Source organism: Heterodontus francisci, chromosome 5 (genome assembly GCF_036365525.1).
Source record: "Heterodontus francisci isolate sHetFra1 chromosome 5, sHetFra1.hap1, whole genome shotgun sequence".
Taxonomy (NCBI): domain Eukaryota; kingdom Metazoa; phylum Chordata; class Chondrichthyes; order Heterodontiformes; family Heterodontidae; genus Heterodontus; species Heterodontus francisci.
In genome coordinates this window covers 196910770-196927034 of record NC_090375.1, presented here as the reverse complement: position 1 = coordinate 196927034, position 16265 = coordinate 196910770, and the positions used below count along the sequence as shown (strand labels likewise).

General features: G+C 42.9%; 1 protein-coding gene across 1 annotated transcript in view; it reads right to left on the bottom strand.

Annotated features, from left to right (window-relative positions):
* pkhd1l1.1 (PKHD1 like 1, tandem duplicate 1) overlaps positions 1–16265 on the bottom strand; it is a 258831-nt gene that overhangs the window by 118372 nt on the left and 124194 nt on the right. Inside the window, exons 39-41 of the mRNA XM_068032692.1 lie at positions 6291–7278; positions 2135–2387; positions 1088–1233 (exon numbers count right to left, since the gene is read on the bottom strand). Of these exons, the coding sequence (XP_067888793.1) occupies positions 1088–1233; positions 2135–2387; positions 6291–7278 (1387 nt within the window). The remainder of the gene's footprint in view (positions 1–1087; positions 1234–2134; positions 2388–6290; positions 7279–16265) is intronic.

Genomic DNA, 16265 nt, shown 5'->3' with positions numbered 1-16265 from the left:
GAACCTCTGTTGCACTCCCTCTATGGCAAGAATATCCTTCCTTATATAAGGAGACCAAACTGTACACAATACTCCAGGTGCGATCTCACCAAGGCTCTATACAATTGAAGCAATACATCTTTACCCCTGTATTCAAATCCCCTTGCGATGAAGGCAAACATACCACTTGCCTTCTTAATTGCTTGCTGCACCTTTCAGTGACTCATGAACGAGGACACCCAGGTTTCTTTGGACATCAACAATCCCCAACCTCTCCCCATTTAAGAAATACTCTGCTTTTTTATTTTTTTCCTACCAAAGTGGATAACTTCACACTATATTCCATCTGCCATATTCTTGCCCATTCACCTAGCCTGTCAAAATCCCCTTGAAGTCTCTTTGCATCGCCCTCACAACTTGCATTCCCTTCTAGTTTTGTGTCATCTGCAAATTTGGAAATATTACATTTGGTCCCCATATTCAAGTCATTTATATCCATTGTAAACAGCTGTGGCCCAAGAACTGATTCTTGCGGTACCCCACTATAAAGGCCTGCTCGGGTCTGCAAATGAAACCCGACCCGAGCCCGCCCCGCCCGAGTCCTTTGACATTTTCCCACCCCCGTCCCCAACCCCCGGAATACAATCAACTTTATTGAACAGGTTGTGCTCTACCTTGGATGGAATCGCTCACTGCAGACTAGCGCGGAGTCCAAATGCACGTTTCCCACCTTGACGTCCTGGCTGCCACTGTGTCTGACCTGGCCTGACCCGAGCCCGAATGCCGGACCCGGAAGAGTGACCCGACCCGAACCTGACATGTTGTCGGGCCCAGTAGGGTTCGGGTCGGGTGGCCGTGCTCTACCCCACTAGTAACAGCCTGCCATCCTGAGAATGACCTATTTATTCCTACCGTTTGCTTTCTGTCTGTTGACCAATTCTCAATCCAAACCAGTATATTACCCCCAATTCCATGTGCTCTAGTTTTGTTTACTAACCTCCTGTGTGGGACCTTATCAAAAGCCTTCTGAAAATCCAAATACACCACATCCACTGGTTCTCCTTTATCTATGCTCCAAGTAACTGACAAGTAATTGACTGAACCTTACTGTTATTCGGTGGCACTTGACAGTACAGAGTGCTGGACGTGGATGCTGATGGCTCCACTTTGCATTCACTGTCACACACAGACACTTGCGATTTCTGTTGGTCGAATCCAACACCTTTTATGGTCAGTATCAAGCCACCACCAAAACTTCCTTTGAACCGGAAAAAAAAAGATTAAAACACAAAACTGGTGAGTGTGTGAATCTGAATTATTTTCAATGTACCTAGATCTTGAGAGTCTTTTAATGTCATTTTATTGGAATCAAACAAAGGCAGTGACTTAGAGTGGGAAATAACTCTTTGATACTGGTGTCTGATCTGAAGTCTAGATGTATCCTCCTGTGGGAGCTGACCCTGTACTTACACTACATCCACTCTTTGGTTTACTGGGGCTATAGGGGAGGGAGCAGATGTGAGGCTTGTCTCCGTAGCCCAGGGACATTGAGACCAAGTATCATACTCTGTCCCAAGTGAGATCAGCCCCTAGTCTACAGACCAGGGATTGAAACTACACCATTGCTGGTGTGTGTGCCTTAGAACCACAGCCATGTGTTAATTTACACATTGATCCATTAAAGGATCATTCTCAGGATGTGGATGTAGCTGACAATACTGGCATATCTTGCTGATCCCCAAGTTTTCCTTAGAAAGTGGAGATACAATGGAGTGTCTTGCTAGGCTACATCTGAGAGTAGTTAAGAGTCAGCCACGTTGATGTGGGACTGGAGTCACATATAGGCCCAGACTGGGTAAGGATGGCAGGTTTCCTTTCCTAAAGGACATTAATGAACCAATTGTGTTTTTATGACAATCCGACAGCTTCATGGTCACTTTTACTGACATCAGCTTTTTATTAACATATTTTTATAAACTGAATTCAAATTCTCAAACAGCCATTGTGGGATGTGAGCTCACCTTCCCTGGGTTATTAGTCCAGGAATATAACCACTATACTACTGTACCCATCCACAATTAATCATTCTAATCCAATTCCTTTTCTGTCTTAATGAATGTACCAAGGAAATATGAAGCAAATTGTGACTCTGGACTTGCCTTCAGTTGGAAAGACACTGGTTATATTTAGTTCATACTGAAATGACAGCCCAGACGCTGCATATCCCCTCCTCACATGTTTCAGAACGATTGGGAAAGTGCCACCAGCGTGATACCCCACAACGCACTCAACATAACTGTCATTAATCATGGTCACATTGCACATCACATTGTCTATCGAGACTGTGGTATCAGAGACAGCAGATCCGAAACCCGACCCAACAATGGTGATTGTTGATTCACTTACACCTAAAAACAAGCAGAAGGAAAGAATTGAGAATCTTTACATTGTTGATGCATTTAAGGGGAAGCTAGATAAAAATAAGGAGCAGAAAGTTATGTGGATAGATGTAAGAGGGCAGACAAGGTTTTGGTTTAATGTCTCATCTGAAAGACAGCACCTCCGACAGTGCAGCACTCCCTCAGTATTGCACAGCTTTGTATATGGGCTCCAGGCTCTGGAGTGGGGCTGGGGTGCTGTGGCTGAGCCATGGCTGACAATAAGCAGTGTAAAGATCTGAAGAGTGCAACAATCATCTCCTAGTGCAAAATATATCTGCAGAGATTCAGAAACAAATATAATAGCTGCAAAAATGAGAATTATTGCAGACATGTGTAGAAGTCATTGGGTTCTGCAGGTTAGGGCTGGTGTTGGGGATGGGGATGAGATTGAAACAGGAACATAGGAGCAGGAGTAGGCCATTCAGCCCATCGAGCCTGCCCCACCATTCAATATGATCATGGCAGATCTTCCACTTCAATGCCTTTTTCCCACACTATCCTCATATCCCTGTATGTCATTGATATTTAGAAATCTGTCAATCTCTGCTTTAAACATACTCAACGACTGAGCTTCCACAGCCCTCTGGGGTAGAGAATTCAAAAGATTCACAACCCTCTGAGTAAAGAAATTTCTCCTCATCTCTGTCCTAAGTGGATTCCCCCTTATTTTGAAATTGTGTCCCCTGGTTCTAGACTCCCCAACCAGGGGAAACATCTTACCTACATCTACCCTGTCCATCTCTTTAAGTATTTTGTAGGTTTCAATGAGATTACCTCTCATTCTTCGAAACTCTAAAGAATACAGGCCCAGTTTTCCCAATCTCTCTTCATAGGACAGTCCCGCCATCCCGGGAACAAGTCTGGTGAACCTTGGTTGCACTCCCTCTAAGGCAATAATATCCTTCCCAGGTAAGGAGACCAAAACTGTACACAGTACTCCAGGTGCAGTCTAACCAAGGTTCTATACAATTGAAGCAAGACTTCATTACTCTTGTACTCAAATCCTCTTGCAATAAAGGAAAACATACCATTAGCCTTCTTAATTGCTTGCTGCACCTGCATGTTAGCTTTCAGTGACTTATTGACAAGGATACCCAGGTCCGTTTGTACATCTACACTTTCTAATCTCTTACCATTTAAGAAATACTCTGCACATCTATTTCTCCTACCAAAGTAGATAACCTCACATTTTTCCACATTATATTCCAACTGCCACGTTCTTTCCCCCTTGAAGCTGTTTTGCATCTTCCTCACAACACACATTCCCACCTAGTTTTGTGTCATCTGCTAACTTAGAAATATTACATTTGGTCCCCACATCCAAATCATTGATATATATTGTGAACAGCTGGGGCCCAAGCTCTGATCCCTGTGGTACCCCACTAGTCACAGCCTGCCAACTCGACAACGACCCATTTATTCCTACTCTCTGCCTGTTAACCAATCCTTAATCCATGCTAGTATATTTCCTCCTATCCCACGTGCATTAATTTTGCTAACCAACCTCCTGTGGGGGACTTTATCAAAAGCCTTCTGAAAATCCAAGAATACCACATCCACTGACTCCCCTTTATCAATTCTGTTCGTAACATCCTCAAAAAACTCAAACAGGTTAGTCAAACATGATTTACCATTCATAAATGAACTGGAATAGCCATATAAATACCGTGGCTATAAAAGCAGGTCAGAGACTAGGGATCCTGCGGCAAGTAACTCACCTCCTGACTCCCCAAAGCCTGTCCACCATCACAATTCAGGAGTGTGATGGAATACTCTCCACTTGCTTGTATGGGTGCAGTTCCAACAACACTCAAGAAGCTCGACACCATCCAGGACAAAGCAGCCCGTTTGATTGTCACACCATGTACTACAGTCACTCCGTTCACCACCAACGCACAGTGGCAGCAGTGTGTACCATCTACAAGATGCACATCAGCAATGCACCAAGATTCCTTAGACAGTACCTTCTAAAACCGTGACCTCTACCTCCTAGAAGGTCAAGGGTAGCAGATGCATGTGAACACCACCATGTGCAAGTTCCCTCCAAGTCACACACCATCCTGACTTGGAACTAGATCACCGTTCCTTCACTGTCACTAGGTCAAAATCCTGGAACTCCCTTCCTAACAGCACTGTGGGTGTACCTATCCCACATGGACTGCAGCGGTGCAAGCACCACCTTCTCAAGGGCAATTAGGGATGGGCAATAAATGCTGACCTGGCCAGCGATGCCCACATCCCATGATTGAACAAAAAAATAATCCCTGTTGACTATGCCCAATCAGATCATTATTATCCAAGTGTCCATTTATCACATCCTTTAGAATAGATTCTAGCATATTCCCAATGACTGATGTAAAGCTAACAGGTCTGTAATTCCCTGTTTTCTCTCTCCCTCTCTTCTTAAATAGTGGGGTGACATTTGCTATCTTCCAATCTGCAGGAACCATTCCAGAATCTGTAGAATTTTGGAAGATGATCACCAATGCCATCTACTATCTCCATAGCTACCTCTTTCAACACTCTGGGATGTAGAATATCAGGTCCTGAGGACTTATCAACCTTCAGCCCCACTAATTTCTCCAATACAACCTTCTTACTAATACTAATTTCCTTCAATTCCTCATTCCCCCTAATCCCTTGGATCTCTAATCCTGGGAGATTTCTTGCATCTTCCTCAGTGAAGACAAATACAAAGTAATCATTTAGTTTCTTCTGCCATTTCCCTATTTCCCCATGATATGACCAGGTAAGGGGTCTAGGGGTTCCTTCCCAGACTTTGCCTGGTTTAACCAGAACAGGGTTTAATTTTAAAAATACCGTGTTTTTAGCTCCCACTCATTGAATCCTTGTTCACTGCCTTCCAATTGTAAGGCAAAGAAATCAGACAGGTTTTCTTAGATTTAAACATGAAATGTGGAAGTTTATTAACCTTAAACTCTAATTCAGTTAATGACTACGAGTAAGCGATGCGACCACGCTAGGATGTATACACGATAAACACACATGCAGATAGAGACAGAAAAAATAGAAAGAATAAAGGGGAAAAGTTTGAGTCAGTAGCTGGGTTGAAATTACAGTCCTTTGAGTTTGATGTGGAGTCTTTGATTGCTGGTAAGTCTTGCCATTCGTTGGGGTCCAGTGCATGCTTTAACTTGTTTTGATGTAGGAGTCTTTTCTCTCTTGAGGTTTAAGTGACTTCAGTAGGTCCGGAGCTTTGTGAGAAAGTGAGAGAGAGCCAGCTTGGAGAGAGGCTCTCTTGTTCCAGGTTCAGTTGCAACCTGCAGTCTGTTTTCAAACTGTCCTGTGTCTAATTCAAAAAGCCTGGGCCAGCAGGTTAGTCATGTGACCAGTTGGTTTAACCACTCCTGCATTTGTGGATTCTCCATCTGGAATGCAAGCTTTCTTACACCTTCAATGTCTGGTGATCAAAATCCATTTGGGTTAATTGGAGCAGGGAGTAGTTATTTTGTCTCCACAAGCACTCTCTCTTAGTATGCAAATGTCCTCCAGCCAGACATCTGGTGATCTCTAAACAAGTCATTTCTTCATTCCAGCATGACACCCATTATAAATTCTCCTGACTCTGCCTGTAATGGACCCACATTTGTCTTAGCCAAATGTTTCCTTTTTACATACCTATAGAAGCTTTTACAGTCCGTTTTTATATTTTCATATTTTATGTTGGAGTGAATGTCAGAGTTTGGTTTGGGCATGAGTGTTAAATTGAGTGTTAGAGTAAATGTCAGAGTAGTGTCAAATTGAGTGTCAAAGTGAATTTTAGTGTTGGGTTGGTGTTGGGGACTAGGGTTAGTATTAGGTTTACAGTACAGAAACATATTAGAAGATCAAGTTCTGATAACCACTTACCTGTCATTGGAGAGACAGCTAGAATATCAGGAGTCTCAGTCTGATTGCAGATAAATTTAAGGAGCGGATACACTATGGAACGAACAGTAACTTTTACATCCACAGTGCCTGGGGGACAATCTGGAGTGATACACTGAACTTCTCCTGGTGTGACTGAAAGAAGGTGGCATGGAGAACCGTGAACCGTAACTGTGGTTTCACCCTGGACAAAGCCGGTTCCCTTTATTGACAATGTGGTACCACCATGAACACCTCCCGATGATGGTGACAGGGAGGCAGTCGCAGGACTGGTGACTGAAATCCCTCCGGGAGATAGACCTTTGTTTAATATTAAAACCCTGAGGGAGTGCTGGCCAACAGGCACTGGTCCGACTGTACAATTCATGCTGCTGTCTGAAACATTGTGAGGCTCAAAATGGTCGTCGCCTACAAGAACGAAAGCCATATCGACACGGCTCCCAAATCCACTGCCACTTACAGTAAGCTCCGTGTAGACCGTGTTTAGGAGCTCTGAAGAGACATTCAGCACGATTGGTGCTGCGCTCTCTGTGTAGGAATAGTCACAGGCACTGCTACAAACAGCTGGGATCCCATGAACAGAAAGCTTGACAGTCCCATTGGAGGCAACGGAAGCTGAAGAGTTACAGGTGACTTGTGTGTAGTTTGCAGAAACGAGTACGCAAGGCACATTGGCTAACAGGACCTTGACAGCACTGACATCGTCTCCAAAGCCTGACCCAGTGATAGTCACCCTGGTCTCGCCCATCATGGACCCAACACTCGGACTAACATGGTCAACATGTGGAAGGAGCACAAAACGACGACTGAGTTCATCGGTTAAAGTGTTGACAGCAGTGCCGAGGTTATGGACTGTCACAGACACCAGGGCTGCAATGCCGACATCCATCACTCCTTCAGGATCCACCCGACACAAGAGTTCATTCTCGGTGCTGTTTTCAACAATGCACGGATGTATTCCAACTCTCACCTAAAACAGGGCAACATGTCAGGATGAGCACGTCTGCTTTCTAGCAGTCAAGCAATTTGACACTTCTAGACGGATTGAAATGTTAATTATTTGTAAATGAACACAATGTTAATTATTTGTAATCTGCAAAAGTGGTAATCCAGAGAGGAGAAACAAATGAAAAAATAGCAGAGAGATACACATAGAAAAAAGATACCAGCAAAGGCTAAACATAAAGATCCTTCAGTAGCACAAGAGAGAGGTGAAAACCAGAAACAATACAAACAGCACCTTGCATTTTTATAGCATCTTTAATGTAGAAAAACATCTCAAGGTTTGGAACTGAGGATGCACACAATTCAGAAGGGAAGACATGGTTACAGGCCCTGCCTAAAAAACGATGTCCTGATTAAAACCTATGACCAATAAGATGGAAGTCCAAAACAGGCTAATGGGTTCAAAACAAATAAATCCTCAAGGATAGGAGCTGGTTCTTGTTGTGTTCCTACACCTTCCCTTGCTACTGCTCTATGGAGACTCTAGCTGATGAGTTGAAGACTGTCAGATACTCAAGGCTGCCGAGCTCTGGTAGTAGAGGGCAGTCTAGGAGATGCTTCATTGTTGGGAATGCCTCTCCAGTCAGAGTTTGTTTGACTGTAATCCCATTTCTGCATAAAGGCTTTGCAGCGGCTGACACCAGTCCCGAGATGATTGAGACACAACCAGGTAGGCCATGTTTCATTGGCTCCTGATAGGAGGAATTCCTCTGGGTCATTAGACAACTCATGTGCCTTTAACTGTAGATGCATTGACCAATTAGCAAGGTGGCAGCTGAGGGGATTACAGTCTAGGGGCTGGACAGTTTGTAAGAAGCATTCCCAGACTGGGCAGGCATATTTAGCTGCTGAGCAGCACTGTGCAAGGGCAATTATTTGTAATGTTCTCGGGTCAGTTCCCCATTTAGAGCTGGCCAACTTCCTTAAGATGTTCTTTCTGGCTGCAACTTTCACCTTTACTTTGATGACAGGATCTTTGAAGCTTAGGATGTGAACTAGCATTACCCCAAGGTAAAAGCAAAATACTGCAGATGCTGGAAATCTGAAATAAAAACTAGAAATGCTGGAAATACTCAGCAGGTCTGGCAACATCTGTGGAGAGAGAAGCAGAGTTAACGTTTCAGGTCAGTGACCCTTCTTCAGAACTGAACTGAAATGTTAACTCTGCTTCTCTCTCCACAGATGTTGCCAGACTTGCTGAGTATTTCCAGCATTTCTTGTTTTTATTACCCCAAGGTATACTGGCTTAAAGTTGTGTGCCAGTGTTCTCCCATACCAACGTATCTTAAGCTCCTGCTTTGCATCTCTATTCCTAAGATGAAAAGAATTGATCTGTGATTTTTCAGGGTACGCCCACAGATGATAGGAGGTATTTCCATTTTGGATACTGGTGAGAGCGATGGTTCCTCAGGAGAGTGCAGCCAGAGCAAAGTCTGCAGCACCAAGGGTGGCTCAGCTGCACAGAATGGGAGAAAGAAGAGTGGAAGAGCAATAATGAGAGGGGATTCGATAGTCAGGGGATCAGACAGGCGTTTCTGCGGCAGTAAATGTGACTCCAGGATGGTGTGTTGCCTCCATGGTGCCAGGATCAAGAATGTCACAGAGCAGCTAAGGACATGCTTCTGAGGGAGGATGAACAGCTGGAGGTCGTGGTCCACATTGGTACCAATGATATAGGTAGGAAGAGGAAAGAGATCCTGAAAGCAGATTTTAGGGTATTAGGAAGGAGATTAAAAAGCAGGGCCTCAACAGCAGTAATCTCAGGAGTACTCCCAGTCCCAGGTGCTAGTGAACAGAGGAATAGGAGAACTCGATTGAACACGAGGCTGGAGAATTGGTGTTGGAGGGAGGGCATCAGATTTCAGAGGCATTGGGACTGGTTCTGGGGCAGGTGGGACCTATACAAGATGATCGGGCGACACCTTAACAGGACCGGAACTAACATCCTCGCAGGGAGATTTGCTAGTGCTGTTGGAGAGGGTTTAAACTAGCTTGTTGGGAGATGGTAACCTGAGGGGTAGCTCAAATTGGAAGGAAGTAAAGCTGGTAGCAGGAGGTAGAAAAGTAGCAGGTGACATTAAAAGGCAGGCAAAACAAAGGCGAGCATCAACTAGGCTTAGAATGCAGAATGTCACGACGACAAGGTTAAGGGCACTCTACCTGAATGCACGCAGCATTTGCAATAAGGTAGATGATTTAAAGACACAAATAGAGGTAAGTGGGTATGATCTAATTGCCATAAGAGAAACGTGGCTACAGGGTGACCAAGACTGGGAACTGAATATTCAAGGATATTCGACATTTAGGAAGGACAGGCAAAAAAGAAAAGGAGGTGGTGCTGCACTGATAATGAGGGATGGGATCAGTACATTAGTAAAGGAGGATCTCAGGTTGGAAGAACAAAATGTGGAATCAATTTTGCTGAAGCTAAGAAACAGCAAGGGGCAGCAAACATTGGTAGGAGTTGTTTATGGGTAGTGGTAGTGTGGGACCTGGCATTACTGAGGAGATTAGAGAAGCATGTAGCATGGGTAATACAGTAATCATGGGTGATTTCAATCTGCATATAGACTGGGTAATCCTAATAAGCACTAATGCTGTGGAGGATGGCACAGGTTTCTAGAGTGTGTCAGAGATGGTTTTCTAGAGCCGTATGTTGAGGAACTGACTAGAGAACAGGTTATTTTAGATCTAACATTATGTAACGAGAAAGGGCTAATTAATAATTTTGTTGTAAAGGAACTTTAGGGATGAGTGACCATAATATGATAGAATTTTACACTACGTTTGAAAGTGAGGTAATTCAATCTGAAATGAGGGTGTTACATTTGAACAAAGGAAATTATGAAGGAATGAAGGGCAAATTGCTGAGGTGGATTGGGAAAATACATTAAAAGGTATGACAATGCATAGATAATGGTTGTCTTGAAAGAATTATTAGACAGTTTACAGCAACTATATATTCCTTGATGGCAAAAAAACCCAAAAAGAAAAGGTAGTCAACAGTGTCCAACAAAGGAAATTAAGGATTGTATAAGATTAAAAGAAAAGGTCTATCAAGTAACCAGAAATAGTAGTAAACCTGAGAATTGGGAGGATTTTAGAATACAGCAAAGGAGGACCAAGAAACTGATAAAGGAACAGAGAACAGAATATGAATGCAAACTCGCAAAAAACATAAAAATGGATTGTAATATCTTTTATAGGTACACAAAAAGGAAACGTCTGGCATAGACAAATGTGGGTCCATTACAGGCGGAGTCAGGAGAATTTATAATAGGGAATAGAGAAATGGCAGAGAAGCTAAATTAATACTTTGTGTCTGTCTTCACTGAGGAAGATACAAGGAATCTCCCAGAATTAGAGATCCAAGGGACAAGGGAGAATGAAGAATTGAAGGAAATTAGTATTAGTAAGAAGGTTGCATGAGAAATTAATGGGGATATTCTACATCCCAGAGTGTTGAAAGAGGTAGCTATGGAGATTAGTGGATGTATTGGTGATCATCTTCCAAAATTCTATAGATTCTGGAATGGTTTCTGCAGTTTGGAAAGTAGCAAATGTCACCCCACTATTTAAGAAGGCAGAGAGAGAGAAAACAAGGAACTACAGATCTGTTAGCCTTACATCAGTGGTAGGGAAAATGCTAGAGTCGATTCCAAAGGATGTGATAAATGGACACTTGGATAATAATGATCCGATTGGGCATAGTCAACATGGATTTATGAATGGGAAATCATGTTTGATGAACCTGTTGGAGTTTTTTTGAGGATGTTACTAACAGAATTGATAAAGGGGAGTTGGTGGAGGTAGTATACTTGGATTTTGAGAAGGCTTTTGATAAAATCCCACACAGGTTGGTTAGCAAAATTAAAGCACATGGGATAGGAGGTAATATTCTGGCTTGGATTAAGGATTGGTTAACAGGCAGAGAGTAGGAATAAACGGGTCATTCTCACGTTAGCAGGCTGTGACTAGTGGGCTACTGCAAGGATCAGTACTTGGGCCCCAGCTGGTCACAATATAGATTAATAATTTATATGTGGGGACCAAATGCAATATTTTCAAGTTCGCTGATGACACAAAACTAGGTGGGAATGTGTGTTGTGAGGAAGATGCAAAGCGGCTTCAAAGGGATTTGGGCAGACTTAGTGAGTGGGCAAGAACATGGCAGATGGAATATAACATGGAAAAATGTGAGGTTATCCGCTTTGATAGGAGGAACAGATGTGCAGAGTATTTAGTAAGTGTAGATGTACAAAGGAACCGAGGTGTCCTCATCAATAAGTCACTGAAAGCTAACATGCAGGTGCAGCAGCAATTAAGAAGGCTAATAGTATGTTAGCCTTTATTGCAAGAGGATTTGAGTTCAAGAGTAGTGAAGTCTTGCTTCACTTGTATAGAACCTTGGTTAGACCGCACCTGGAGAACTGTGTGCAGTTTTGGTCCCCTTACCTTAGGGAGGATATTATTATCCTATTCTTATGAGTGAGTGCAACGAAGGTTCACCAGACTTGTTCCCGGGAAGGCGGGACTGTCCTATGAAGTGAGATTGGGAAAACTGGGCCTGTACTCTCTAGAGTTTTGAAAAATGAAAGGTGATCTCATTGAAACCTACAAAATACTTAAAGGGATAGACAGGGTAGATGCAGCTAAGATGTTTCCCCTGGTTGGGGAGTCTAGAACCAGGTGGACACAATTTCAAAATATGGGGAAACTACTTAGGACAGAGATGAGGAGAAATTTCTTTACTCAGAATCTTTACTGAGAGAGTAGTGAATCTTTGGAATTCTCTACTCCAGAGGCCTGTGAAAGCTCAGTCATTGAGTATGTTTAAAACATATTGACAGATTTCTAAATACAATTGACATACAGGGATATGGGCATGGTGTGGGAAAAAGGCATTGAAGTGGATGATCAGCCATGAGTATTGAATGGCGGAGCAGGCTCAATGGGCCCAATAGCCTATTCCTGCTACTATGTTCCCATGTTCCTATTTATCCCAGACGCAAGGAACAAGATTTGTGAGACATGGACAACCGTTAGGAGGAGTCAGTGGATAACAGGGAGCTTCCAGGTGAGTGAGATAGGCTACCATAATGCCTGTATTCAAAGATGGACAAAAAGCAGACAGACAACTGCAGAGCCATAAATCTTACTTCAGTTCCATGTTAAATAATGCAACTGTTTATCAACAGTAACCTTGAGGATTTTGTGCAGACAGCATGGACTGAGATGAGGAATGTCCTGTCCAACCAACCTCCTCAACTTCTTTGAGGAAGTGGCAACCCAATTGGACTGTGTTGAGCCCCATGGTGTTTTGCATAGACTGCCAAGGTGTGACTCAGTGGCTAGCAGTCTTAACTCTGTCAGAAGGTTGTGGGTTCAAGACCCACTCCAGGGGCTTGATGCTACGGATTGGGGGTAGCATTTCAGTGTAATACTGAAGGATTGCTGCTCTTTTGGATGAGATATTACACCAAGGCCCTGTTGATCCTCTCTGGTGGATGTCAAAGATCCCATGGCAATATTTCGAAAAAGAGCAGGGGAGTTCTCCCTGGTGTCCTGGCCAATATTTATCCCTCAACCAACATCAGTAAAAAACAGATTAGAAACATAGGAACATAGAAACATAGGAGCAGGAGTAGGCCATTCAGCCCATCGAGCCTGCCCTGCCATTGAATACGGTCATGGCTGATCATCCACTTCAATGCCTTTTTCCCACACTATCCCCATATCCCTGTATGTCATTGGTATTTAGAAATCTGTCAATCTCTGCTTTAAACATACTCAATGACTGAGCTTCTACAGCCCTCTGGGGTAGAGAATTCCAAAGATTCACAACCCTCTGAGTAAAGAAATTTCTTCTCATCTCTGTCCTAAGTGGCTTCCCCCTTATTTTGAAATTCTGTCCCCAACCAGGGGAAACATCTTACCTGCATCTCCCCTGCCTATCCCTTTAAGTATTTTGTAGGTTTTAATGAGATCACCTCTCATTCTTCAAAAATCCAGAGAGTACAGGCCCAGTTTCCCCAATCTCTCTTCATAGGACAGTCCCGCCGTCTCAGGAACAAGTCTGGTGAACCTTTGTTGCACTCCCTCTATGGCAATAATATCCTCCCTAAGGTAAGTGATCAAAACTGCACACAGTACTCCACGTGCGGTCTAACCAAGGTCCTATACAATTGAAGCAAGACTTCACTACTCCTGTACTCAACTTCCCTTGTGATGCATGTTAGCTTTCAGTGACGTATTGACAAGGACACCCAGGTCCCTTTGTGCATCTACACTTTCTAATCTCTTACCATTTAAGAAATACTCTGCACATCTATTTCTCCTACCAAAGTGGATAACCTCACATTTTTCCACATTATATTTCATCTGCCACATTCTTGCCCACTCACTAAGTGTCTTTCCAAATCCCCTTGAAGCCGCTTTGCATCTTCCTCACAACACACATTCCCACCTAGTTTTGTGTCATCCACGAACTTGGAAATATTATATTTGGTCCCCACATCCAAATCATTGATATATATTGTGAACAGCTGGGGCCGAAACACTGATCCCTGTGGTACCCCACTAGTCACAGCCTGCCAATGTGAAAATGACCCATTTATTCCTACCTTCTGTTTTCTGCCTGTTAATCAATACTTAATCCATGCCGGTATAATACCTCCTCTCCCATGTGCTTTAATTTTGCTAACCAACCTCCTGTGGGGGATTTTATCAAAAGCCTTCTGAAAATCCAAGTATACCAGGTCCACCGACTCCTCTTTATCAATTCTGTAAGTAACATCCTCAAAAAACTCCAACATGATTTCCCATTCATAAATCCATGTTTTCTATGCCCAATCAGATCATTATTATCCAAGTGTCCATTTATCACATCCTTCAGAATAGATTCTGGCATTTCCCGGTTTTTTCTCTCCCTCCCTTCATAAATAGTCAAGTGACATTTGCCACCTTCCAAACTGCTGGAACTGCTTCAGAATCTATAGAATTTTGCAAGATGATCACCAATGCATCCACTATCTCCACAGCAACCTCTTTCAACACTCTGGGATGTAGAATATCAGGTCCTGGGGACTTATCAACCTTCAGCCCCATTAATTTCTCCAATATAACCTTCTTACTAATACTAATTTCCTTCAATTCCTCATTCTCCCTATTCCCCTGGATCTCTAATTCTGGGAGATTTCTTGTATCTTCCTCAGTGAAGACAGACACAAAGTATTCATTTAACTCCTCTGCCATTTCTCTATACCCTATTATAAATTCTCCTGACTCCGCCTATAATGGACCCACATTTGTCTTAGCCAGACGTTTCCTTTTTACATACGTATAGAAGCATTTACAGTCCGTTTTCATATATGTTGCTAAATTACATTCATATTCTATTCTCCCTTTCTTTATCAGTTTCTTCATCCTCCTTTGCTGTATTCTAAAATCCTCCCAATCCTCAGGGTTACTAACATTTTCTGCAACTTTATAGGCCTTTTCTCTTAATATCTTATACAATCCTTAATTTTCTTTGTTCACTACTGTTGGCTGCCTTTACTTTTGGGGTTTTTGTGCCTTGAAGGAATATGTAGTTGCTGTAAACTATGTAATATTTCTTTAAAGACTTTCCATTGCCTATGTACATCATACCTTTTAATGTATTTTCCCAATCCACTTCAGTCAATTTGCCCTAAATACGTTCATAATTTCCTTTGTTCAAATTTAACACCCAGGCTTCAGGTTGAACTACCTCACTTTCAAGCATAATGTAAAATTCTATCATATTATGATCACTCAACCTTAAAGGTTCTTTTACAACAAGATTATTAATTAGTCCTTTCTCATTACATAATACTAGATCTAAAATAGCCTGTTCTCTAGTTGATTCCTCAACATACGGCTCTAGAAAACCATCCCTAACACACTCCAGAAACTCGCCTGCCAAAACATTAGTGCTCATTAGGTTTACGCAGTCTATATGCAGATTGAAGTCATCCATGATTACTGTATTACCCAAGTTATGTGCTTCTCTAATCTCTTGATTAATACCTTGCACCACACTACCACTACTGTTTGGTGGCCTATAAACAACTCCTACCAATGTTTGCTGCCCCTTGCTGTTTCTTAGCTCCACTCAAACAGATTCCACATTTTGTTCTTCCAATCTGAGTTCCTCCCTTACTGATCCCATCCCTTATTATCAGTGCAACACCACCTCCTTTTCCTTTTTGCCTGTCCTTCCTAAATGTCGAATATCCTTGAATATTCAGTTCCCATTCTTGGTCACCTTGTAGCCATGTTTCTCTTATAGCAATTAGATCATACCCATTTACCTCTATTTGGGCCTTAAAGTCATCAACCTTGTTGTGAATGCTGCATATATTCAGGCAGAGTGCCCTTTACCTTGTCTTCTTGATATTCTGCATTCTAAAGGTTGATGCCTACCTTTGTTTTGCCTTCCTTCTAATGTCACTTGCTACTTTTCTACCTCCTGTTACCAGCTTTACTTCCCTCCAATTTGAGCTACCCCTCAGGTTCCCATCCCCCAACAAGCTAGTTTAAACCCTCCCCAACAGCACTAGCAAATCTCCCTGCGAGGATGCTAGTTCCAGTCCTGTTAAGGTGTAACCTGTCCATCTTGCACAGGTCCCACCTGCCGCAGAACCAGTCCCAATGCCTCAGAAATCTGATGCCCTCCCTCCTACACCAACTCTCCAGCCACGTGTTCAATCGATCAATCCTCCTATTCCTATGCTCACTAGTACGTGGCACTAGAAGTAATCCTGAGATGACTGCTTTCGAGGTCCTGCTTTTTAATTTCCTTCCAAACTCCCTGAAATCTGACTTCAGGCCCTCCTCCCTCTTCCTACCTGTGTCATTGGTACCAATGTGGACCACGACCTCTGGCTGTTCATCTTCCCCCAGAAGGATGTCCTGCAGCCGTTCCATGAC